Source organism: Mercenaria mercenaria, chromosome 10 (genome assembly GCF_021730395.1).
Source record: "Mercenaria mercenaria strain notata chromosome 10, MADL_Memer_1, whole genome shotgun sequence".
NCBI classification, from domain to species: Eukaryota; Metazoa; Mollusca; class Bivalvia; order Venerida; family Veneridae; genus Mercenaria; species Mercenaria mercenaria.
Window position 1 is genome coordinate 23,707,532 of NC_069370.1, and position 26,261 is coordinate 23,733,792.

The window sequence follows — 26,261 nt, forward strand, 5'->3', positions numbered from 1 at the left end:
CAATTTATTAAAGTTTAATTTCATTTTACACATCAACAGTAGCAAAAAGTTTGTCAAGTTTAATTTCTTCCCTTTCCAGTCTCTCAAAAGCACTCAACACTACTTCAGAAAATGGGAGGTCATTTTCAATAAGAATGAAGTTTTTGATCAGATTTGGAGATGGTAAAGCTTCAACTGATTTCTTTGTATAGCCTGTAGATTTTATAAGCTGTAAGATGACTGTTCGTCGACACAAGCTCTGTAGATTGAACAGTTCATCTACAAAACAGAAACAAGAGGACCATGATGGCCCTATATCGCTCACCTGTTATCATTGCACTTGAGGAGAAGAAGGTCCTCAGAAAAAATATCTAAGTCAAAAGGACAGGAACAACAAAGGGAAGAAATTTAACCAAAAAGAAAAAAAAAAAACCTTACAAGGTATAGATATGTCAAAATACACCTACAAATTGGGAGGTACCATCTATGTTGTACCACAGAAAAGTGGTCTTGGTTTTTCCGTTCGGCCAATAATAAAAAAGTTACTAAAAATAAGCTATTTATAGTAATGTAAAAGGGAAGTAATTAAAAAAAATTACTGTAAGTGAACAAGAGGATCTGCAAAATAAAAACAAGAGCACTGCAATCGACGCAAATGCAGAGCAATATACACAAAACAAAGTCATATGACCTCTGACCCCTAAGTGTGACCCTGACCTTGAAGTGAGCCATCCAAAACATGCGCTCTGCACATTGTTTCAATGAGGTGAACATTTGTGTAAGGTTTCTTTGAAATCCTTCAAGGGGTTCAAGAATTACAGAGCGGAAGGGATATTGCTAACCAACAGACATAGTATTATTACAGACAGACGGACACCGAGGTGATAACATAATATGTCTCTTCGGGCGAATAAAAAGGAATCGAGATCATATGGTGATACAAGTTGTGTGCAAGTTTGGTTAAAATCAAATCATAAATGAAGCTGCTATTGTGCAGACAAGGTCAAAATAGCTAATGCTGGTCCTATCAGGGGCCATAACTCTGGAACCTATAAAGGAATCTGGCCAGTTGAAGAAAGAAACCAAGATCTTGTGGTGATACAAGTTGTGTGCAAGTTTGGTACCCATTATGGGATCTGGTTGGTTCAAAAAAGGAATCAAGATCTTATGCTGACACAAGTTTTGTGCAAGTTTGGTTAAATTCAAATCATAAATGAAGCTGCTATTGTGCAGACAACGTCAAAATAGCTAATTCTGGCCCTTTCAGGGGCCATAACTCTGGAACCCGTATTGGAATCTGGCCAGTTCAAGAAAGGAACTAAGATCTTATGGTGATATAAGTTGTATGCAAGTTTGGTAAAAATCAAATCATAAATAAAACTGCTATTGTGCAGACTAGGTCAATACAGCTCATTCTGGCTCTTCAGGGGCCATAATTCTGGAACCCATAATGGGATCTGGCCAGTTTAAGAAAGGAACCAAGATCTTATGGTGATACAAGTTGTGTGCAAGTTTGGTTAAAATAAAATCATAAATGAAACCACTATCGTACAGACAAGAAATTGTTGACGCACAAAAACAGCAAATTCTGGCCCTTTAAGGGGCAATAACTCTAGAACCCATGAAGGGATCTGGCCAGTTTTTGAAAGGAACTGAGATATCATGCCAATACAAGTTTTGTACAAGTTTGATCAAAATTGCTTGCAAAATGTTGTCTCTATCTTGTTCACAAGAAATTGTGGATGGACGACGGATGGACGACGGACGGACGGCAGACGAAGGGCGATCACAAAAGCTCACCCTGTCACTATGTGACAGGTGAGCTAAAAACACACTTTTTGTCAAAATTATATTAACAGTTTGATTTCTTATATTACATCATTTGGATTCAGAGGAACCAACTGCTTCAAACTATTTGCCAATAATTGTTGTCTAAGTGCCTACTGCAGTTGAAGACACTTTGAAAAAAAAAAAATGGGTTGAGATACTTTTCCAAAATTAAAGTAAGATGACAATAAATGAGAGACCTTTAAACACCTGACTTTGACTATTTGATATGAATGGTAACAATTATGTGTAGTATACGACAAGTCAAGTGACCCCATTTCGATAAATATGAGAAATGACCTTACAAGGATACTATGTACCATGTTTATTGTTTAATGAAGATCTCTGAAGAAATTTATGAGAATCAGTCACTGAAAGGGTTTTCTACTTTTAGCTCTAGCAGTCCCTAAAAGGGGCCAAGAGCCCAAATTTGAACAATTTAGGTAGAGGACCTTATAAATGACACTACAAATCAAGTTTGAGGAAGATCCATCATGCCTTAAATGAGATGAAGTCGCTTAAAGGTATTTTGTTTTTAGCTCTAACATCCCAAGAAGCCAAGTGCCTGCCTTTGAACAAATTTGAGGGCAACATATAATAATGCTTCAGACCAAATTTGATCCTGTGGTTCATAAGAAGAAGTCATATAACCTTTTTCTATTCCTATTTTTTTTTTTTTTTTTTTGCTTTAGTAAATCTTGAAAGGGGCCAACTACCCCAATTTTAACAAATTCTGGAGAGGAACTTATAATGATGCTACAGTCAAAGTTTAATGATAATCCATCAAGCTTTTAATGAAAAGAGGTCAGTTAAAGCCTTTTCTGTTTGTAGCTCTAACAACTTCTAAAAGGGGCAAAGTTTCCCCATTTGATCTAAATTATTATTATTTTTTTAATTTTTTTTTTTTTGGATTTAACATCGCACCGACACATGATCATATGGCAACCTTCCAGCTTTAATGGTGGAGGAAGACCCTAGGTGCCCCTCCGTGCATTATTTCTTCATCACGAGCAGGCACCTGGGTAGAACCACCAACCTTCCGTAAACCAGTTGTATGGCTTCCCTACATGAAGAATTCAATGCCCCGAGTGAGGCTGGAACCAACATCAACTAGAGCTATCATTAAAGGTGATAAATGTACCCCCCGCAAGTGAAGTTTCATTAAATTGTGTGAAGGGATGAGGAGAGATGGTGCGCACAAGATTGTGTCTATGTATATAGTATAGTAACAAAAAAACAAAGTCCCATAACTCTGCAAATTTTTTTCTGAAAGAACCTAACATGCCCCATGCACAACTACTGTTGGTACTGATCACTTGTTTGAAGTTTCATTAAATTATGTCAAGGGGATGAGGAGAGATGGTGCGCACAAGATTGTGTCTATGTATATAGTATAGTAACAAAAAAACAAAGTCCCATAACTCTGCAAATTTTTTTTTCTAAAAGAACCTAACGTTCCCCATGCACAACTACTGTTGGTACTGATCACTTGTGTGAAGTTTCATTAAACTGTGTCAAGGGGATGAGGAGAGATGGTGCGCACAAGATTGTGTCCATGTATATAGTATAGTAACAAAAAAACAAAGTCCCATAACTCTGCAGTTTTTTTCTAAAAGAACCTAACATGCCCCATGCACAACTACTGTTGGTACTGATCACTTGTGTGAAGTTTCATTAAATTCTGTCAAGGGGATAAGGAGAGATGGTGCGCACAAGATTGCGTCTACGGACAGACGGACAGACAGACAACCTGAAACCAGTATACCCCCCCTTACAACTTTGTTGTCGGGGGGTACAATGAGGGGCAAGTGATTTGAAGTCAGCGACCTTAACCACTCGGCCACGGAGGCCCCCATTTGATCTAAATTAAGAGAGGATCTTATAATGATGCTACTGTTGTTTTAAGGCATTTATATGTTTAGCTCTAGCATATTTTAAAGGTGGTTAGTGCCCCTGTTTGAAAAAAAAACAATGGGAGAGGACCTATAATGATGCTATATATCAAGTCTGATGAAGATCCATCAAATGGTTCATGAGAAGCTGTTAAAAGGTTGTTCTATATTTAGCACTAGTGGCCCCTAAAATGGGTCAAACAGAAACATTTGAAAAAGGCAGTCTGAAGGACAGCTATATCCTTGCCGCTGTTATGGATAGTGAAAGGGTTGATGGTACTTAGTGGGAGCATTAAATGTTTGAGTTGTGACCTTGACCTTTAGCGAACATGGTTGACTCATGAGTTCTGCATATTAAATCTTGATGAGGTGATCATTTGTCCCAAGTTTCATGAAAATTCTTCAAGGAGTTTATGAGATGCAGAGCAGACACAAAATGGAAGCCTTTGACCTTGGGTTGTGACCATGACCTTGAGCCAACATGGCTGATTCATGAGTCCTGCACATCGTCTTGATGAGGTGATCAATTGACCCATTGGAGTTTCATGAAAATCCTTCAAGGAGTTTAGGAGATACAGAGCAGACACAAAATGTTATGGACAGATGGACCACTCATGGCGGGGATTAATAAATTTGAAAGAGGACATTGTCAGGATGATACTGACCAAACTTGATTGAATTCTGACTTGTAGAGAACATATTTATGTAAAATTGTGGATCACAGAAATTGGACACAGGACCATCCACCTTTATAACTGCTCACCTTAAATCTTTATTTCTGGTGAGCTAAAATGAAAAATCAAGTACAAGAACTGTTTGCAAAACACGTATGCCCCCTATTATGGGTTGTCAAATTTTCAGTCCTTTCATCACCATGACCTTGACCTTTGACCTCCAAAATGCAAGAGGTCATCTACTGTATATGCCTGATCATGCTATTAAGTTTGAATATACTGGGCTAAGTGGTTCTCAAGTTATTTGGAAGAAACCGTTTTCAAGGCCTTTGACTTATTGACCCCAAAAACAAAATGCACATCAACTTCCTAAGCCCAATCATGCTATCAAGTTTATAGGATATAGGTCAAATAGATCTCAAATATTAAGCGATGTCTGTTTTCAAGGTTCAGGCCCTTGTGACCTTTATCTGTTGACCACCTGGGGTCATCTACTTCATAATCCCAATCACAATACCAAAAATGAAGGCTCTCAAAATACTGAGTAGAAACTATTTTCAAGGTTGAGGTCCCTGTGACCTTGACCCTTCGACTTACTGACCTGAAAAACAACAGAGGTCATCTACTTAATAGCCCAATCAAGGTATCAAGTCTAAGATTCAAGGTCAAGTGGTCTTCATGTTACTGAGCAGAAACCGTTTCAAGTTCAGGTCCCTGCTGACCCTGAAAACAAAAGGGGTCAACTACTATATAAGCCAAATCATGCAACTAAGTTTGAAGGTTCTTGGTCAAGTGGTTCTCAAGTTATTGGTGCTAAACCATTTTCAAGTGTCGGACCCCTGTGACCTTGATATTTGACTTACTGATCCCAAAAACACTAAATCTCATCAACCGGTACTTCATAAGCCCAATCACGCTATAAAATATGAAGATTCTGGGTCATATGGTTCACAAGTTACTGCGTGGAAACCACTTTCAGGGTTCAGGCCAATCATGCTTCCATGATTGAATGTTCTGTGTTTTAAGTTATTGGGTGGAAACTGTTTGCTCTACTGAAAGATGGACTAGCCGACCAACTGACCGGCACAACCGACATGTGCAAAGCAATATACCCCTACTTCTTCGAACTTCGAAGTGGGAGAGGAGTGCATAATTAGAAAGGTTGTCTTTTTTGTAATACATGAGGGACATCACGATCCTTGATTACTCACTAGTTTTAAACATTGCTTAAAATATTTTGGTAGAGGGACTTGCAAGGAAAATACCAAAGAAATTATAATAACAACATTATGTATGTTGAGGAGGGATGAAAATGTGTGGTAACTTTTCTGTAAAGACATGTAGGGAAAACTAGCCTAACCCCTTGGAGGCCATGCATTTAAACAAAACTGAATCATTCAAAAGAATCTGGTAGATGGTCACTCAAGGAACATTTGTCAAATTATTCTGAAATCAAGACAGCTGTTTCAGAGGGCAAATAAAAAAAAAAAATCCACATAACCATATAGGGAAAACTATTCCAGCCCATTGCTGATCATGTTTTAAAGAAACAAAATGATTTGAAGGTGTTTGTTAGCAGGTCAACCTAGGAACATTTCTGTGAAATTATTTCTGAATTGGAGACTTGCAGTTTGTAAGAAAAAGATAATGACTTTAAATCTTTGATTTCTATGACCTTGACCCTTAAGCTCGAGTCTGGGTCTTACATGGGATATGTTCACCATTGGTGACGAAATTAAGGGCTTCAGAGTAAACATTAAATAATTTACGGTATTTTTATACAGCAAAGGTCTCAACTCTTTTACCTACTGGTCTGATTTGGCACACAATCGGACTTGACCAAGTATATTAGATATATATGTTAGAATAAGACTGCTTCAGAAATGTGAATGCATGTGAATAAATGAACCGATTAGTAGCAACTGCTGACAGAAAACTCCTAGGAGCTCACTGTGAGCATTTTGGGCTTGGGAGCTAATGATCATATTACCTGGACTAACAATGGTTCTATATTGATCTCCCATTTGCTCCTTAAGCAGTCTCTCCCTGTTGTCAGTTTGGGCACAAGTAGCCAAGTGACACTGCAGTTTTCGTATGACTGTATGCCGTATGGCATTTGTAGAAACAGAATTACTACCTTGTTTCGACCAGAACAATCTGAAAACATCATTAACATTATTAGATGTATATAAGAATTACAAGAGCAATCTAACATTACACTTTTAAGTTTATGTGGACACCTAACAACTAAAACATCTCTTACTTTCTTCCTCAATATAATATGCTTAATATTTCATTCTGACAGCAGGAAGAAAGTTTTGGCTTTGAAAAATTGAAAAGTTAATGACCATGGTACTGACAAAGGGTAAACTGTAAGTCCTCTGGCAAAACATTGGTATGGGACTAAAAATATGTCCACACTTATTATGCCATTGTTTTTTTCCTAGAAAATCCTTTAGATAAGGATAATATGAAAGAGTCCATTGGTACAAACTTACTGACAAAATATTTTTTAAAGTAACCAAAAATATTGTGCAGAAGGGAGTCAATCATGGCAACACTTGAAATAATGGAGAAAATCAACCTTCTTCTTGTATTTTTACCAACACGTATATTCACTAACATGTATTTTCACTCATTTCATCATTTTTTATTTTCGTATATACATTTTATACCAAACTTGGTGAAAATGAAAGAGTTGAAAAATTTCACCAGAACTTTGGGCAAAATAGCTCTTTCTTAAATTGTTACAAACATACCATTTGCTATAGCATGTTCTAACATTATCCTTATTTTGATTTAGGGCACAAAATTTTGAAAAAAAGTCCTGCAGTAACAAAACATATTCATAGTACCTTATTTGTTTTACAAGTGTTTATATTATGCAGTTAATGATAAATCATGACACTTACTTCTCACTATCAGTGATTCCCCTGCTTGCCCTAACTGTGTACTTTAACATGGCACAGAAATAATCAACAGCACAACTTGCCATTGCTGCATGGTCCAGCCAATATCTGGGAAAGTTTACAGTAGCACCGAGCCTTAACATTAATATGAATACAGGCAAATATTCGAGGCCATCCTCTAACACAGATGCAATGCATTCATGCAAAACCAGTTTGTTTAATCTAAAACACCTCTCTATGAACAATCTAAACTTTTTTGTAAGAAGCACTGCTGGTTTTATTTTTGTACCAAAACTAAAGATATTTCTTTCAGCAAGATAATTTGAATTCTCTTCTCCACTGTAGAGACTTGTGAAGAAAGGCTCCTTTAAAAGAACTTTCAAACAGTCTTCAGACTCCAAACTAGCAGCAATAGCCACAGGATTGTAGTTAAGACATGTGATAGGATTGTAGTTGTTGTTTTCCCATGTAAACTGTTCCAGATTTGTAACAGGTACAAGCATCTCAACACATCTGAAATGAGAGATAACTCAAGGTTATCAAGGTCAAAGTAAGAATGAATAGCTGTTTGAAGGCAGATGTAAAAATCTTGCCAAACAAGAGGGCCCTGAAGACCCTTATCGTTCACCTGAGCTAGTTCTTTCTTTAGCCTAAATTTCATTCTGACCATATTTTATGTAAATCAGGTTGACAACTGACAAAAGATATTCAAAATTTGATCCAGTGACCTAGCTTTTTTTACCCAACTGACCTCATAACAAATCTTAAACAGATAAATATTCGGACAAAGTCTCACGAAGAACCAACAGAAATTGTTGCTAACTGAGTTTTAACAAGGTTTTTCTATGACTTGACCCAATGACCTAGGTTTTTCTATGACTTGACCCACTGACCTAGGTTTTTCTATGACTTGACCCAATGACCTAGGTTTTTCTATGACTTGACCCAGTGACCTAGGTTTTTCTATGACTTGACCCAATGACCTAGTTTTTGACCTTAGATAACATAATTTCAAAGCTGATCTAGATTTAATAAAGACAAACCTTGATAAAGTCTTGTGAACACTAACTCTAGAGTGTTCACAATGTTTTTCTAGTATTTTATTCTGTGACCTAGTTTTGTTTTCACATAACCCAGTTTTAAACTTGACATAGACTTCAGAGAGACAAACGCCCTGACTGAGTTTTATTAAAATTAAAATCAAGTAAAAAATGTGGCCAATAGAATGTTACTAATGGTTTACTATTGCAACCTAGTTTTTGACATAGTAAGGTAATTCAGTTTTGGAACTGGCCTATATTTCATTGAGACATTCAACAAAGACCTATGATGATTAAGTATAAAATGTAGCCCCTAGATTGTTAAGACAGTTTTACATAGTGGCCAAGTGTTTAACCTCAAGTAACCCAGTCTTAAATTTCACCTTGCTTTTCACAGAGACAAAGTTTTAAGAAGATCAGGCAGAAAATGTGGTCTATGAGTTTTCTATGACTTTACCTAGTGACATAGATTTTTATTTCAGGTCACCCAGTTTTGAATTCAGCAAAGATATCATAGAGACAAACAATCTAACTAAAATATATGATGATCAAGAATAAAACTAGAAGATGCTTTTGTAGAAAAGTGCATGGCTCCCCCAATGCATAGCCGTATAGACAAGAAGTCAATAGGGGACAGGAGCAAAAGTCGAAGAGACACTGACAAGTGGCTGCAATAGGGAACATCTACTTGGCATGTCCAATCATACCACTAAGTTTAAACATTCTGGGCCTAGTGGTTCTCAAGTTATGAAGTGGAAACGTTATTCCATGTTCAGGCTACTGTGACCTTTGATCGAGTGACCCCAAAATCAGTAGGGGTCATCTATTCTGCATGTGCAAGTTAAGTTTCAACATTCTAGGTGAAGTGGTTCTCAAGTTATTGATTGAAAGTAGTTTTCTACTGTCAGCCCCCTTTGACCTTGACCTTTCATGGAGTGCCTCTAAAAACAATAAGGGCCATCTACACTGTAAGTCCTATCACCCTATTAAATTTGAAGGTTCTAGGTCAAATGATTCTCAAGTTATTGACTGGAAAAGGATTTCCATGTTCCGTCCACTGCAACCTTGACCTTTAATAGAGTGACCCCAAAAACAATAGGAGCCATCTTCTCTGTATGTCCTATCACCCTATGAAGTTTCAACATTCTGGGTCAAGTGGTTCTCAAGTTATTGATCAGAAATGGTTTTCCATGTTCAGGCCCTTGTGACCTTGACCTTTAATAGAGTAATCCCAAAATCAATAGAGGTCATCTACTCTGCATGACCAACCATCCTATAAAGTTTCATCATTCTGTGTCAAGTGGTTCTCAAGTTACTGATCGGAAATGATTTTCCATGTTCAGGCCCCTTTGACCCTGAAGGGGTCGTCTACTCCATAAGCCCGTCACCCTATGAAGTATGAAGGTTCTAGGTTGAATGGTTCTCCAGTTATTGATCAGAAATGAAGTGTGACGGATGGATGGATGGATGGACAGACGGAAGGATGGACAGGGCAAAAACAATATGTCTACCCCAGTGGGAGGGGGAGACATAATAAGGCTTCAGAAGAGTTTTCCTATTATCATACTGACTTAGTTTAAGACACCTTTAAACTTAACATATGACTTTGACATAGGTTCATGATGATCAAGTACAAAGTGTGACCTCTACAGTGTTAACAAAGTTTTTCTATGATTTGACCTAGTGATCTAGTGTAAGGTATTGGACCCCTAATAGAAATGTTTAAACAAGAGCACCGCCTAGCGGGTGCTGATGCTCATCTGATTTTTTTGTATAATAGAAATATTGTCCTACCCATGATTTTCTAAGTCTAAAAAGGGCCATCATTCTTGCAAAAAGCAGGATAGAGTTATGTTTATTTATGTACAGTGTCCGCTTATGATGGTGAAAACTGTTGCAAGTTTTAAAGCAATAGCTTCGATAGTTTAGGAGAAAAGTTGACCTAAACATAAAACTTAACCAAGAAATCTGATATTTTCTAAGTACAAAAGGGGCCATAAATCTTGCAAAAAGCAGGATGGAGTTATGTTTCTTGCTGTACAGGGTCAGCTAATGATGGTGAACAAGTGTTCCAAGTTTCAAAGCAATAGCTTTGATAGTTTAGAAGAAAAGCTGACCTAAACATAAAACTTAACCAGGCAACGCCGACGTCGACGCCGACGTCGACACTGATCAAGTGATGACAATAACTCATCCTTTTTTTTCAAAAAATCAGATGAGCTAAAAATGGCATTTGCTTGGTATATTCTTAAAGTTGACCGTGTTTCGCACTGTGATGCAAATTTTAAACAACTTTTAGCGTGCCATTTTTTGTAAATTTTGTATAATTTATGGTATTTCTTCAAGCTGAAGTGAAGACAAATTTCAATGTGTTGGCCAGTATCTAAAACGTTTCCAGAGAATTCATTACAGCATTAATTTTGATAAAAGAAACATCAAACTATTGTCAAACAAGCAAATTTGATGAATTGGTATACCCCGCCGAAAGGGTCTTGGTGAGGAACGGCAAAAAATATATCCAGCAAATAGTTAAGAATGTTACAAAGAAGCAAATAATTTCATTAGTCAAAATCAAATTAACAGAAAATAAATGTTTTTTTTTTTTTTTTTTTTTTTTGTGGGGGGGGGGGGGGGGGGGGGGGGGGGGGGGCGAGGAGGGGGGGTGGGGGTACAAAACTTTACATGTTGATTATAAATATTGATGGAAAATTAAAAATGAAAAAAAAAAAAAAAAATGGGGGGGGGGGGGGGTGTGACCAAGGCAAGGTGGCGACCAGGTGTGGGTACACAACTTCACATCTTTATAATAAATGTTCATGGAAAAGAATGAAAGAAGTTTAATGAAATTCTTCCAATTGGTTGGTTTGTTATGTACAAATCTGTGGATTTTTAAACAATTAAAACGCAATAACTGTATGGAAAATTGACCAATAAAAAAAGAAAATGACGGGCATCATCAAAGTATGTTGGTTCATATTTATTTCAAGTTTGATGAAATTCTACCTGCTAGTAACTGAGAAATGGCTCCGGACCGACATTTTTGTGCATTTTTCATTAAATCAAGGGCAATAATTCTAAGGGAAATTGACCAATCGAAAAAAAACTTGAAGGGCATCATCGCAGTATCTTGGTTCATGTCTATTTCAAGTTTGATGAAATTCTACCTGCTAGTTATTGAGAAATGGCTGCAGACGGACATTTTTCATTAAATCCAGGGCAATAACTCTAAGGGAAATTGACCAATCAAAATAAAATTTGACAGGCATCATCGCAGTATGTTGGTTTATGTTTATTTCAAGTTTCATGAAATTCTACCTGGTAGTTACTGAGAAATGGCTGCAGACGGACGTTCCTACATATGGATACTTATGTGGCTACTCTTTTGTTCTCTCTATTGTGCTTTTAGCCACGTAAGAGAAAAATAGCCACATAAAAGCCTTACAGAATGAATGACATCAAAGAAAAAGTACAGTTACCTATTGTTCCTTTAGCCACCTAAGTATGCAAATGTGAGCTAGGACTGACGGACGGACTGACAACGCCATTTCAATACCCCCCTCCCGATTTCATCGGCGGGGGATAACAATTATAAAACACAAAATAAAATTGTAAATATCATTTTTTTTTCTAGGCTGCCTCAATTAAACAGATTTAATGAGACAGAGTTCTAACTCCAACACTGAAAAATTAAGGTTGAATCCTGTGGGTCTGTTTTGAATTTTGCTCACTTCATTCAAAAATAACCTTGGGGCAGAAGTAAAACCTACCTGCGTTTCTTCCATAATATGTAATCTAAAGAATGAAGGCAAAATAGAGAACTTTTACCACATGTAACTCAGTATTTTTAAAGATGTCTAACTCTACCCCTCTTGATTCAGAGGTAAATTCACTTTGAACAGCAAGAAATCGCTTATAAAATGAAAATTTTCCACTTTTTGTACAATACATCCATAATAAGTCTTGGAAGAAGTAAAAACTTACTAGAAAAAAGGAAAATATAGAAAAAAACAAGAGGGCCAAGATGGCCCTAGGTCGCTCACCTGAGAAACACACCATAACAGAACATATTAAACAGAGTAAACATGTTTGACCTAGTGATTTCATGGAAAAAAATATTCTGACCAATTATCATTAAAATTGGAGCAAAAATCTTGAGTATAAGTAAGTATTTTCTTTGATTTGATCTAGTGACCTAGTTTTTGACCCCAGATGACCCATTTTCAAACTCGGCCTAGATTTCATCAAGGTAATCATTCTGACCAAAATTCATGAAGATTAATTGAAAAATACAGCCTCTTTCGCATACACAAGGTTTTTCTTTTATTTGACCTAGTGACCTAGTTTTTGACCACAGATGACCCATATTTAAACTTGGCCTAGATTTCATCAAGATAATCATTCTGACCAAAATTCATGAAGATTAATTGAAAAATACAGCCTCTATCGCATACACAAGGTTTTTCTTTGATTTGACCTAGTGACCTAGTTTTTGAACCCAGATGACACATTTTCGAACTTGGCCTAGATTTCATCAAGGTAATCATTCTGACAAAATTCATGAAGATTAATTGAACAAGAGCTGTCCGTAAGACAGCCAAGCTCGACTATTCAAAATATTGTCCCAGATGCAGGAAAATATTACCCAAAAAGGTTAAATATCAAAAGAGTTTTAAGTTCGAACGGGGGGAATAATTTGACCAAAATGCATATCAGTTATGGGACTTTCTGCTCTTAACTAGTTTTATAACCTCGAAGGCACATGTGAAGTTTCAATTCAATATCTGCATTAGTTTTGGAGATAGAAACTTGCATGTAAAACTTCAACCAGAATTTTCGAAGTCTAAAAGGGGGCATAATTTGCCCAAAATACATGCCAGAGTTATGGGACTTGATCCAGTGAGGTTAATAACTGATCTAGAAAAAGAAAAAATAAGTTTCAAATCTATATGCCTTTTAGAAATAGCTGTATGTACTTGCATGCAAAACTTCAACCAGAATTTGCTAAGTCCAAAAGGGGGCATAATTTGGCCAAAATGAAGGTCAGAGTTATGGGACTTGCTGCTATCAACTAGTTTTATAACCCCAAAGACACATGTGAAGTTTCAAATCAATATCTGCATTAGTTTTGGAGATAGTCACTTGCATGTAAAACTTTAACCAAAATTTTCTAAGTCTAAAAGGGGGCATAATTTGCTCAAAATACATGTCAGAGTTATGGGTCTTGACCCAGTGAGGTTGGTAATTGATCTAGAAAAAGAAAAAATAAGTTTCAAATCTATATGCCTTTTAGAAATAGCTGTATGTACTTGCACGCAAAACTTTAACCAGAATTTTCTAAGTCCAAAAGGGGGCATAATTTGGCCAAAATGAACGTCAGATTTATGGGACTTGATGCTATCAACTAGTTTTATAACCCCGAAGACACACGTGAAGTTTCAAATCAATATCTGCATTAGTTTTGGAGATAGTAACTTGCATGTAAAACTTTAACCAAAACTTGCATGTAAAACTTTAACCAAAATTTTCTAAGTCCAAAAGGGGGCATAATTTGCTGAAAATACATGTCAGAGTTATGGGACTTGACCCAGAGAGGTTGGTAATTGACCTAGAAAAAGAAAAAATAAGTTTCAAAGCTATATGCCTTTAATTGATGGCTGTATGTACTTGCATGCTAAAACTTAACCAAGGTGTGACGCCGACGCCGACGCCAATGCCAGGGTGAGTAGAATAGCTAGACTATTCTTCAAATAGTCGAGCTAAAAATACAGCCTCTATCGCATACACAAGGTTTTTCTTTGATTTGACCTAATGACCTAGTTTTTGACCACAGATGACCCATTTTCGAACTCGGCCTAGATTTCATCAAGGTAATCATTCTGACCAAATTTCATGAAGATCAGTTGAAAAATACAGCCTCTATCGCATACACAAGCTAAATGTTGACAGACGACAGACAGACGCCGGACATCGAGTGATCACAAAAACTCACCGGAGCTAAAAATTTGGTCCCAGTGGGGCTTTACGCCCCCCCCCCCCCACCCCCACTGAAAACTGCAGTCAAAGTAGGTAAGTAGGTTTATGGTAGGAATTGAATACTCTTCAAAAAGGAGGTACTCTATTACGGGTCCAATACCTTAAAACATAAAGTAATCTAGAGTGGTAGAAAGATTTCTTACAATGGTTTGTAATAGTGACCTAGTTTTTGACCTTAGGTAATTAAGTTCTGAAATTTATCTAGATTTCACAGAGACAAATACTCTTGACAAATATTAAAGAATATCAGGTAGAAAATGTGGCCTCCATGGTGTTAATTAAGTTTCCAGTGATTTGAATTATTGATCTTATTTTTTACCCTGAACTTTTAAAAGGGAGCTATTAACATACAGTGAATCATTCAAAATTCTATAGGTACTTTTATTTGTAACAAGAGCTGTCCGTAAGACAGCGCGCTCCACTATTCGGCAATTTGACAGTAAAATGAAAATATGTCTCAATAAGAGACCTCTACTTTTAAAAGGAAGATACACCAAGGGGCATAATTCTGTAAAGAGCACAAATTAAAGTTATTGGGATTGTTACCACACATGCAGATGATGATAGTAAAGACATATTTTGAGTTTCAAGTCATTATCTTATATAGTACCAAAGTTATGTCCAGAAAACGAAGTTTGTCAAAAAACTGAAGTATGAAAGGGGCATAATTTGGTCAAAAATACAAACCAGAGTTATGGGGATTGTTACCACACATGCAGATGAGGATGATAAAGATACATTTCAAGTTTCAAGTCTTTATCTTATATTGTACTAAAGTTATATCCAGAAAGCGAAGATTGGCAAAAAACATTAAGTATGAAAGGGGCATAATTCTGTCAAAAAACAATAAGAGTCACGGGGATTGTAACCACACATGCAGATGATGATTATAAAGAAATATTTTTAATTTAAAGTCATTGTCTTTTAAAGAACCAAAGATATGTCTATAAACAAAGTTTTCGAAAAAATTTAACATGAAAATAATTCCAAGTATAAGAACTTTGTGACCTTGACCTAAGATATAATGGGCCCAGCCCCTGCACATACTTTGTTTGTATGCTGGACAATGTTTATGTTAACTTACAGTAAGATATAAGCAATAGTAACAAGGCAGTCTGAAAGACAGCTAAATCCCCCGCCACTGCTATGGATAGTGAAAGGGTAAACCTTTGATTTTAGCTGTGACCTTGACCTTGAACTGACATGGCTGACTCATGAATTCTGCACAACGTCCTAATGTGGTGATCATTTGACCCAAGTTTCATGAAAATCCTTCAAGGGGTTTAGGAGATACAGAGCTGAAACCTTTGACCTTCAGTTGTGACCTTGACCTTGAGTTGACATGGCTGTCTCATGAGTTCTTGATGAGGTGATCATTTGACCCAAGTTTGATGAAAATCCTTCAAGGGGTTTAGGAGATACAGAGTGGACACAAAATGGAAGGCTCAAACCTTTGACCTTGAGCTGGCATGGTTGACTCATAATTTCTGCACATCCTTTTGATGAGGTAATCATTTTACCCAAGTTTTATAAAATTCCTTCAAGGGGTTTAGGAGATATAGAGCGGACACAAAATGGAAGGCTCAAACCTTTGACCTTCAGTTGTGACCTTGACCTTAAGCCGACATAGCTGACTCATAAGTTCTGCACATCGCCTTGATGAGGTGATCGTTTGACCTAAGTTTGATGAAAATCCTTCAAGGAATTTAGGAGATATAGAGCGGAAACAAAATGGAAGGCTCAAACCTTTGACCCTAAGTTGTGACCTTGACCTTGAGCCGGCATGACTGACTCAAGGGTTCTGCACATCGTCTTGATGAGGTGATCATTTGACCCAAGTTTGATAAAATTCCTTCAAGGGGTTTAGGAGATATAGGCGGACACAAAATGGAAGGCTCAAACCTTTGACCTTGAGTTGTGACCTTGACGTTGAGCCGAAAAGGCTGACCCATGGGTTCTGCACATCATCTTGATGAGGTGATCATTTGACCCAAGTTTCATGAAAAGCCTTCAAGGAGTTTAGAAGATATAGAGCGGACACAAAATGGAAAGCTCAAAACCTTTGACCCTAAGTTGTGACCTTGACCTTGAGCCGGCATGGCTGACTCATGGGTTCTGCACATCATCTTGATGAGGTGATCATTTGACCCAAGTTTTATAAAATTCCTTCAAGGGATTTATCAGAAATAGAGCGGACACAAAATGGCAGGCTCAAACCTTTGACCTTGAGTTGTGACCTTGACCTTGAACCGACAAGGCTGACTCATGGGTTCTGCACATCGTCTTGATAAGGTGATCATTTGACCCAAGTTTCATGAAAATCCTTCAAGGGGTTTAGGAGATATAGACCAGACACGATTTTGTTAAGGACGGAAGGACGGACGGACGGACGGAAGGAAGGACGGACGGACGGAAGGAAGGACGGACGCAGACCATTCCTATAATCCCTCCGCCACAGCGGGGGATTAACAAAGATATGACAGAAAAACAAAGGTTGTTGAAAAACTTTAACCTTAAAAATAACCAAAGTATAACATCTGGGTGACCTTGATCTTGGGTATAATGTGCCCCAGCCCCAGCACATATTTTGTTTGTATGTTGGACAATGTTTATGTGAAGTTACAGTAAGATATAAGCAGTAGTAAACAGATATGACAGAACAACAGGGCCATGAAGGCCCTGTATCGCTCACCTGACCTACTGACCTAAAAATCATCAAGATTAACATTCTGACCAAGTTTCATTAAGATAGGATCATTAATGTGGCCTCTAAAGTGTTAAATAGCTTTTCCTTTGATTTGATCTGGTGACCTAGTTTTTGATCCAACATGACCCAGATTCAAACTTGACCTAAAGATCACCAAGATTAACATTCTGACTAAGTTTCATGAAGATACAGTCATAAATGTGGCCTCTAGAGTGTTAACAAGCTTTTCCTTTGATTTGACCTAATGACCTAGTTTTTGACCCTATCTGATCCAGATTTGAACCTGACCTATAAATCATCAAGATTAACATTCTGACCAAGTTTCATTAAGATACGGTCATAAATGTGGCCACTATAGTGTAAACTAGCTTTCCCTTTGATTTGACCTGGTGACCTAATTTTTGATTCTACATGACCCAGATTCAAACTGGACCCTGAGATCATCAAGATTAACATTCTGACCAAGTTTCATGAAGATACAGTCATAAATCTGGCCTCTACAGTGTTAACAAGCTTTTTCTTTGATTTGACCTGGTGACCTAGTTTCTGAACCCGGATGACCCAATATAAAACTGGTCCAAGACTTTATTGAGTGTAACATTCTGACCAAGTTTTATTAATATTGGGCTCAAATTGTGACCTCTACAGTGTTAACAAGCTTTTCGATTTGACCTGGTGACCTGGTTTTTGACCCAGGTGACCCAATATCGAACTCGTCCAAGATTTTATTGAGGGTAACATTCTGACCAAGTTTCATTAAGATTGGGCCAAAAATGTGACCTCTAGAGTGTTAAAAAGCTTTTCCTTTCATTTGACTTGGTGACCTTGTTTTTAACCCCAGATGACCCAATATCAAACTCGTCCAAGATTTTATTGAGGGTAACATTCTGACTAATTTTCATTAAGATTGGGCCCAAATTGTGACCTCTAGAGTGTTAACAAGCTTTTCCTTTGATTTGACCTGGTGACCTAGTTTTTGATTTCAGATGACCCAATATCAACATCGTCCAAGATTTTATTAAGGGTAACATTCTGACCAAGTTTCATTAAGTTTGGGCCAAAACTGTGACCTCTAGAGTGTTAACAGTCAAATTGTTGATGACGGACACAGGGCGATCACAAAAGCTCACCTTTGAGCACTTCGTGCTTAGGTGAGCTAAAAACAAGAAAGTAGGTCAGCAGGTCAAGGTCACAGTCAAGTGACATCATATTACTTAGCGTAATCAGGTAATTCTTACCAAACAGTCTTAGAAATAGGATCAGATAATTTTTAAAAATTTTTTTCCTATATAACTCATATAATAATTAAGTGACCCTGGGGCGAGGCCTCTTTTAACCCTAGGGGCATAATTTTGGTAGAGGACTACTAGGCAATGCATCATACCAAATATCAAAAGCCTAGGTCGTGTGGTTTCAGACAAGAAGATTTTTAAAGTTTTTTCCTATATAAGTCTATATAAAACATGGGACCCCCAGGGCAGGCCCTCTTTTCAACCCTGGGGTACAATTTGAACAAATTTGGTTGAGGACCATAAGACAATGCTACAAACAAAATATCAAAGGCCTAAGTCTTGTGGTTTCAGGCAAGAAGATTTTTAAACTTTTTTTCCTATATAAGTCTATTTTAAACTTCCGATCCCAAGGGCGGGGCTATATTTGACCGTAGGGGGATAATTTGAACATTCTTGATAGAGGACCACTACATGACGCTACATACCAAATATCCAAGCCCTAGGCCGTGTGGTTTTGTAAGAAGATTTTCAAAGTTTTCCCTATATAAGTCTTTATAAACCATGTGACCCCCGAGGCGGGGCCATATTTGACCCGAGGGGATAATTTGAACAATCTTGGTTGAGGACCACTAGATGATGCTACAAACCAGATATCAAAGCCCTAGGCCCTGTGGTTTTGGACAAGAAGGTTTTTAAAGCTTTTCCTTTCGGTTGCCATGGCAACCAGAGTTCTGCATGGAATTCAATTCTTTGAACAGTTTTGAAACGGGGCCACCCAAGGATCATTCCTGTGAAATTTGGTGTAATTCTGCCCAATGGTTTTCAAGAAGATTTTTTTAGAAAATGTTGACGGACACACGATGCCAGACAGACTGACGACAGACAACGGACATTGACCGGTCACAAAAGCTCACCATGAGCCTTTGGCTCAGGTGAGCTAAAAACAAAGGTTGCTGAAAAACTTTAACCTTACAAATAACCTAAGTATAACACCTTGGTGACCTTGACTTTATGTATAATGGGCCCAGCCCCTGCATATATTTTGTTTGTATGCTGGACAATGTTTATGTGAAGTTACAGTAAGATATATGCAATAGTAACAAAGATATGACAGAAAAACAAAGGTTGCAGAAAAACTTTAACCAAGAAAGGTCACGCCGACGCCGACACCAGGGCGAGTAGAATAGCCCCCCTATTCTCCGAATAGTGGAGCTTAAAATTGTCTGTTTGTTGACAAAGTTCAATACAGAAAATGCCAGGCAAATGTAACTCAGCTAATACACTTCAGTGCCCTAGAGATAAGACAAACAAGAATTACTCAGACCTGAAGAACCAGAATGGATGACTGAACTTAAAAAAGAGAAAAGCTTGAGCCTTTCAAGTTCAACTGTTTGATGTCATGCTTCCTTTTTAGTGTGAATACAGAGTTTTCAGTTTCTGTTTGTTACCAGCACCAGGACATGGAGACATTCTGAAATATTATATGCCATCTTGCTATGCCGTCACTCAAGCGATCTATCACCTTCATATATAAGCATATAAATATCTTTACACTGATACAATGTTAACAGTAATACTTACTCTCTGTTACCTTTGTATAGTGCCATATGAAGAGGTAGAATTTGAAATTCTGTTCGCCCCTCAGGACCTGCAATACCTAAATCAGCATCTGCTCCATTGTCAAGTAGAAGTTTCACACATTTCACATGTTCATTCTGTGTTGCCAGGAACAGAGGAGTGGCACTGTCCTCTGCACACTTGTTCACCAAACCTTTTTTAAATGTATCCCCTGAAGTTATTGCAGTAACGTTAAATTTTGATATATTATATAGACATTTAATTCAACTTGATTACTAACATACTCAGAATGGACAAATGAATGTCTGTAAATAACTGAACAAACTTGAAGCTATGTTTAATCTGTCAAATAATGTCTAATTCCAAATGTACCAGTATTATATCTGAGATGAATCATATGACATAACCTTACAGTATTATATAATTCATTATCTGAAAAGTAATTATATCATAGTTTTGACACATGAGTAAGTGCTATTACCTTTAGAAGCTGCATATTCTATGAACAATTCCAAGTAAGTTATCTGCCCAAACTGTGCAGCAATAAACAAAGGTGTTAGCCCACACTCATTTTGTAACATCAGATCAGCCCCTGCCTTAACAAGACATTTTACAGTATCGAGATCATCTTCATTTTCTTGTACTGCTCCATGTAATGCAGTATCTAAAGTGAAGTTCTGTTTATTGACATCAGCACCAGCTTTCAGTAACAGCTTTACACACTCCAAATTTTTCTTAACAGAAGCTGAAATAAAAGTAAATGTAACATTTCATGTCCAGGACCCTGTTTATGCCAACAACATTGCACTTATAAATAGGAAACTGTTTATGCCAAAAAACATTTCACCTATAAATAGGAAACTGTTTATGCCAACAACATTGCACTTATAAATAGGAAACTGTTTATGTCAAAAACTTTTCAACTATAAATAGGAAACTGTTTATGCAAACAACATTTCACTTATAAATAGGAAACTGTTTATGCCAAAAACATTTCACCTATAAATAGGAAACTGTTTATGCCAACAACATTTCACTTATGATTAGGAAACTGTTTATGCCAAAAGCATTTCACTTTTAGGAGAGTGTCTACGCCAACAACATTTCACTTATAGGAAACTGTTTATGCCAACATTTCACTTAGAGGAAACTTTTTATGCCAACAACATTTCACTTATAGGAAACTGTTTATGCCAACAACATTTCACTTTTAGGAGAGTGTCTACGCCAACAACATTTCACTTATAGGAAACTGTTTATGCCAACATTTCACTTACAGGAAACTGTTTATGCCAACAACATTTCACTTATAGGAAACTGTTTATGCCAACAACATTTCACTTTTAGGAGAGTGTCTACGCCAACAATGTTTTACTTCTGCGTCAGTGTTAACTCCAATAACACTTCAAGAACAGTGTTAAAGCAAATAATATTAGGGATGTGACTGGCTCCTAAAAGGTGAAAAGGAAAATTTAGCAAGGGGTTGAGGGGTTTCCAAGCCCCTCACAGGGTCAAGGGGCATTGCCACAAGAAGCTCCTGATCTTTGTATCTTATAAGACCCATTTCTGAAACAATTCAATGCTGTTTTGATATATATTAATTAAGTTAAATCAGTAAACAAGGAGGTCATAATGACCCTATAATACATTTTGTATCACTAACTAGAGTTTCACAGGAATCATTTGTGAAAAATTAGTCTACATTTGGCAAGCAGTTTCTGACAAGAAGGTTTTTTAACTTTCTCTGCATTCCCCATAAATGGAAGAGTCAACATAACCTCTGGCAGCCAAGGACTGTTAAAATAAATTAAAATTGAAAAAAAAAAAATGTTACTGACAAGCCTTTTTAAACTATATATGGGTAAAGTGACTGCCCCCAGATATCCATGCTTTCTGACACATCAAAATAATTTGAAAAATCTTGGTCATCTAAGACACATTTTTGTGAAATCATTTTAAAATCGGAGCAGCAATTTAGGAGATGATAACGCTTGGAGATTTTTCTATTTAAACCTCTGGCCTTAAGCTTTTTGATGAATCAGAATTATCGGAACAAACTTTGTATGTAGTAACTCAAGGAACATTTGTGTAAAATAATTTTTAATTCGGGCCAGCCATTTCTGGCAGGAAGATTTTTTAAAAGTTTCCACATTATACATATAGGGAAAAGTGAGCAAGCCCTCTGGAGACCATGTATTTTGACAAATTGGAATAATTTGAATAATCTTCATAAAGAGTCACACAAGATTCATTTTGTGTAAAATTATTTCAAAAGTTGGCTGGCAGTTCTTGAAAACAATATTTCTAAAGTTTCCACTACATACATATAGAGAAAAGTGACAATACACCCTAGTAGCCATGTTTTAGGTATTTGTAGCAGCAAGAAATTTATAATTATGTTTGTGTTAATAACAAACAATCAGTCCCCAAAAGCTTGTATTGCTCAACAGATTCAGATTTCATTGAAACATTCTGATCATATCTTTCGTAACTCAGGCTGATAAATTTTTTCAACAATCTGATCTAGTATAACTCTGATCTGCTGCTACCCTGACCTTTAATTTTCTTATTAGTTTTGTTGAATTATCGTCCCACCGACACAATTACAGGTCATATGGCGACTTTCCAGCTTTTGATGGTGGAGGAAGACCCCAGGTGCCCCTCCATGCATTATTATTATCACGAGCCGGCACCTGGGTAGAACCACCGACCTTCCATTGGCCAGCTTGTTGGCTTCCTCACAAAACAAATGAGCCGTGCCATGGGAAAACCAACATAGTGGGTATGCGACCAGCATGGATCCAGACCAGCCTGCGCATCCGCGCAGTCTGGTCAGGCTCCATGCTGTTCGCTTTTAAAGCCTATTGGAACTGGAGAAACTGTTAGCGAACAGCATGGATCCTGACCAGACTGCGCGGATGCGCAGGCTGGTCTGGATCCATGCTGGTCGCATACCCACTATGTTGGTTTTCCCATGGCACGGCTCAAATATTCAACGCCCGAGTGAGGCTCGAACCAACATCAATGAGGGGCAAGTGATTTAACCACTCGGCCACAGAGGGCCCTTGACCTTTAATAGAGTGACCCCAATATCAATAGGGGTCATCTACTCTGCATGTCCAATTATCCTAAGAAGTTTCAACATTCTGGGTCAAGTGATTCTCAAGTCACTGATGGAAAATGGTTTTCCATGTTCAGGCCCCTGTGGCCTTGACTTTTAACAGAGTGACCCCAAAATAAATAGGGGTCATCTACTCTGCATGACCAAACTTCTATGAAGTTTTAACATTCTGGGTCAAGTGGTTCTCAAGTTATTGATCGGAAGTGGTTTTCCATGTTCAGGCCCCAGAGACCTTGACCTTTGATAGTGACCCCAAAAACACCCCTTGCCATCCTATTAAGTTTGAAGGTTCTAGATCAAATGGTTCTCCAGTTAGTGATCAGAAATGAAGTGGGACGGATGGAAGGATGGACAGGGCAAAAACAACCTGACTCCCTCAGTGGGGGGGGGGGGGGGGGGGTGTGTGACATAATTATAGTTTCACAACTCTAAGACAAGTCTTCTTTTATTCCAACCATAATCAGTCTTTACTGTAATTACTTTAGAAATGTGAATGCTAGAGAATAAAGAAAACAACTGCGGATGGACAAAGGTCATGAAAGCTCATCATGAGCACTAACTGAGAAACAAAATTAATGCCTAAAGTATTTCTTGTCAACATGAACTGAAGCCAAAACTACCAATCAAGTTCAAACAAAGAAAGCAAGTACAAACTTCTACAAACAAATGACTACACAAAAAGAGTCATTATGGAAAGCAATGTTAATATATTCTTTAATATCTTCATTGGCTGTAGAACATGTTAAAATCACTTTTTTTACCTTCCCAAAGCGGTGTATAGTCCTCAAGGGTTGCACTGTTGGGATCTGCCCCAGACTTTAGTAGACAAGCGACACATTCTGGGTGGCCCCCTTTACATGCTAACATCAATGAAGTTTGTTCTTCAAATGTTTTACAATCAACTTCTGCTCCTATATACATTAAATAAAACAAGCTGTATACTGATGTAACATATTTCATTCATAACCCCAATTTAATTTTCTGGTAAGTCATATAAATTATTTTTGACACATTTACCCTTATCATGCCGGACATAATTGATCTGTGCAGTCTGATAATGATCTGCACTGTTTGCCATTCAGTTATCTTTTTGCATTCCTTTTAACAGTTAATGGTACTGTCCAAATTGAAAGATGGACAAGTTCATTATAGAAATTTAGCAGGATCCATAAGGGTTAATATCAAGGAACTTTGACTATTTCCTTCAATTTAAATGAATGAAAGAAGCATTGCCAAACACTGGTTCAGGGGCAATGAAAAGAGTAAAACAATTATTTTGACTGAAACTATCAATTAAAAGTTCAATCCTGGAAAAATATCACTGAGGAAGACTATAATACTGACTATGTATGGTGAACATGCATCAAGTCAGTAAAAACTGTTCTATTTAATACAACTCTGGAGCAGCTGGTCTGGAGGCTTCTAATTGTTAACAAGCAAAATTACAGAACAAGCTCTAACATACTTGTGGTGAAAGTTTCTCTAGTTTTAGCTGTAGCAGAATCATGAACTTATTCTAAAAATGAAGGCCCTGTACTGTTCACTTGACCCAGGTCTTACTCCTGATGTCTTCACCTGACCTAGATTTCATTAGGCCAAGCATTAGCTGTATTTTTCCACTGTTATAGAACAATTGACGAGCAGGAAGTATTTACCTGATATTTTTCAGTTTGTTTATAGTTATCTCATCAACCACGTTTAAGTTGATAAATTTCAATCTGAGCTGATTATATCGAAGTTTGAAAACTTAAAGTTTTTGGGTTTATCAAACTTAAATTAATTAAGACAGGGCTCATGCACAAACCAAACCGTATTCTACTGTCTTGTTACACTTTACATTCAAACTCACCATGCTTCAAGATATTTCTGAGACATTCAGTATTTCCATGAAAGGAGGCTTCATGAAGTGGTTGCCAACCTCTGTTATCTTTGATATCAACTGGTTTGCCTATAAAAGATATTTCAAAACGTCAAATTTTCATATCAAAACAAAAAGAACTAGAAGGTGTTTTTGTCACAAAAACAGATGTCTCCCCCCTATGTATATCTTTAGCTCGGGCAATCATTTTGTGCAATGTTGGCAATATGCACACCTAGGCTTGATACCGATCACTCCTGTGAATTTTCATAGAAATCCAACTAGCAGTTTCACCTGTGAAAGCAGGACAAGATTTTTCTTTCTTTAGCTCTGGTGGACATTTTGTGCAGCGAAGCGGAATGTGTTGGCAATATGGAAAACTAGGCTTGGTACTGATCACTCCTGTGAATTTTCGTCTAAATCCAACCAGCAGCTTGACCTGTGAAAGCCGGACAAGATTTTTCTATTTTAAGCTCTGGCGGCCATTTTGTGCAGTGAAGCAGAACATGCTGGCGATATGCACAAATAGACTTGGTACTGATCACTCCTGTGATGTTTCGTCGAACTCCAGCCAGCTGTTTGACCTGTGAAAGCCAGACAAGATTTTTAGCTCTGGTGGCCATTTTGTGCAGCGATGCTGAATGTGCCAGTGATATGTACAATTAGGGTTGGTACTGATCACTCCTTGATGTTTTGTCGAAATCCAGCTAGCAGTTTGACCTGTGAAAGCCGGACAAGATTTTTCTATTTTTAGCTCTGGCAGCCATTTTGTGCAGCGAAGTGGAACTTGCCGGTGATGCGCACAACTAGGCTTGGTACCGATTACTTCGTGAAATTTCATCAAAATCCAGCCAGCAGTTTTTGTTTTTTATGCCCCTGTAGAAGCTTTTTTGCTACTTAAGAACATTTAAATAGTGCTATAGTTACTTGTTTCTAGTCTGTTCTTTAACTCTGAAGCTGTTTCATCGTTTGGGCTAAAACTTACATACATGGAGAAGTGGTCAATTTGTGGAAAAGAGGCAGACCAGAAGAAAACAGTGGTTTTTTGTTGTTTTTTTTTTGCTTTACATTTTCTCTTATTTGTTTCATATGATTTTAAAATTCCTTGATCGTTATGGACTGTACCAATGAGGGACAGAGGAAGAACAAACAGAGTAAGCTCCTTTTAGTAATTTTAGTAAACAAATCTCTTGATGAATGGCATTTTTATGGGATAGACATAAAGTGTGAGGAGAACCCATCTCAATGAGCACACATACCTATCCTCTATTTTTTCCCCTGGAAAATAGCGGGTGACAAACTTACCAGATCTGATCAGTCTCTTTAACAGGTCAGTATTTCCTGTCCGTGCAGCTCTAGATACTGAGGAGCATGTATCAGGATAAACCTCTTGAAAATCCATACAGAAACC

The 26,261-nt window shown here is 37.4% G+C and overlaps 1 protein-coding gene across 2 annotated transcripts; it reads right to left on the reverse strand.

The window, feature by feature from the left end:
• Nucleotides 1-26,261, reverse strand: LOC123559633 (ankyrin repeat and SOCS box protein 3-like). 2 transcript variants are annotated; one of them, XM_053552524.1, is made up of 8 exons: nucleotides 26,156-26,261; nucleotides 24,842-24,940; nucleotides 23,754-23,903; nucleotides 20,353-20,616; nucleotides 19,875-20,082; nucleotides 7,285-7,794; nucleotides 6,363-6,529; nucleotides 1-258 (listed from the first exon to the last, which is right to left on the reverse strand). In XM_053552524.1, exons 1-8 carry the CDS (start codon nucleotides 26,250-26,252, stop codon nucleotides 26-28), a joined length of 1,728 nt encoding a protein of 575 aa, XP_053408499.1. In that variant the 5' UTR covers nucleotides 26,253-26,261; the 3' UTR covers nucleotides 1-25. The 2 variants fall into 2 exon arrangements, with proteins under 2 accessions (XP_053408499.1, XP_053408500.1); XM_053552525.1 differs by having other exon boundaries at nucleotides 19,875-20,064; nucleotides 26,156-26,254.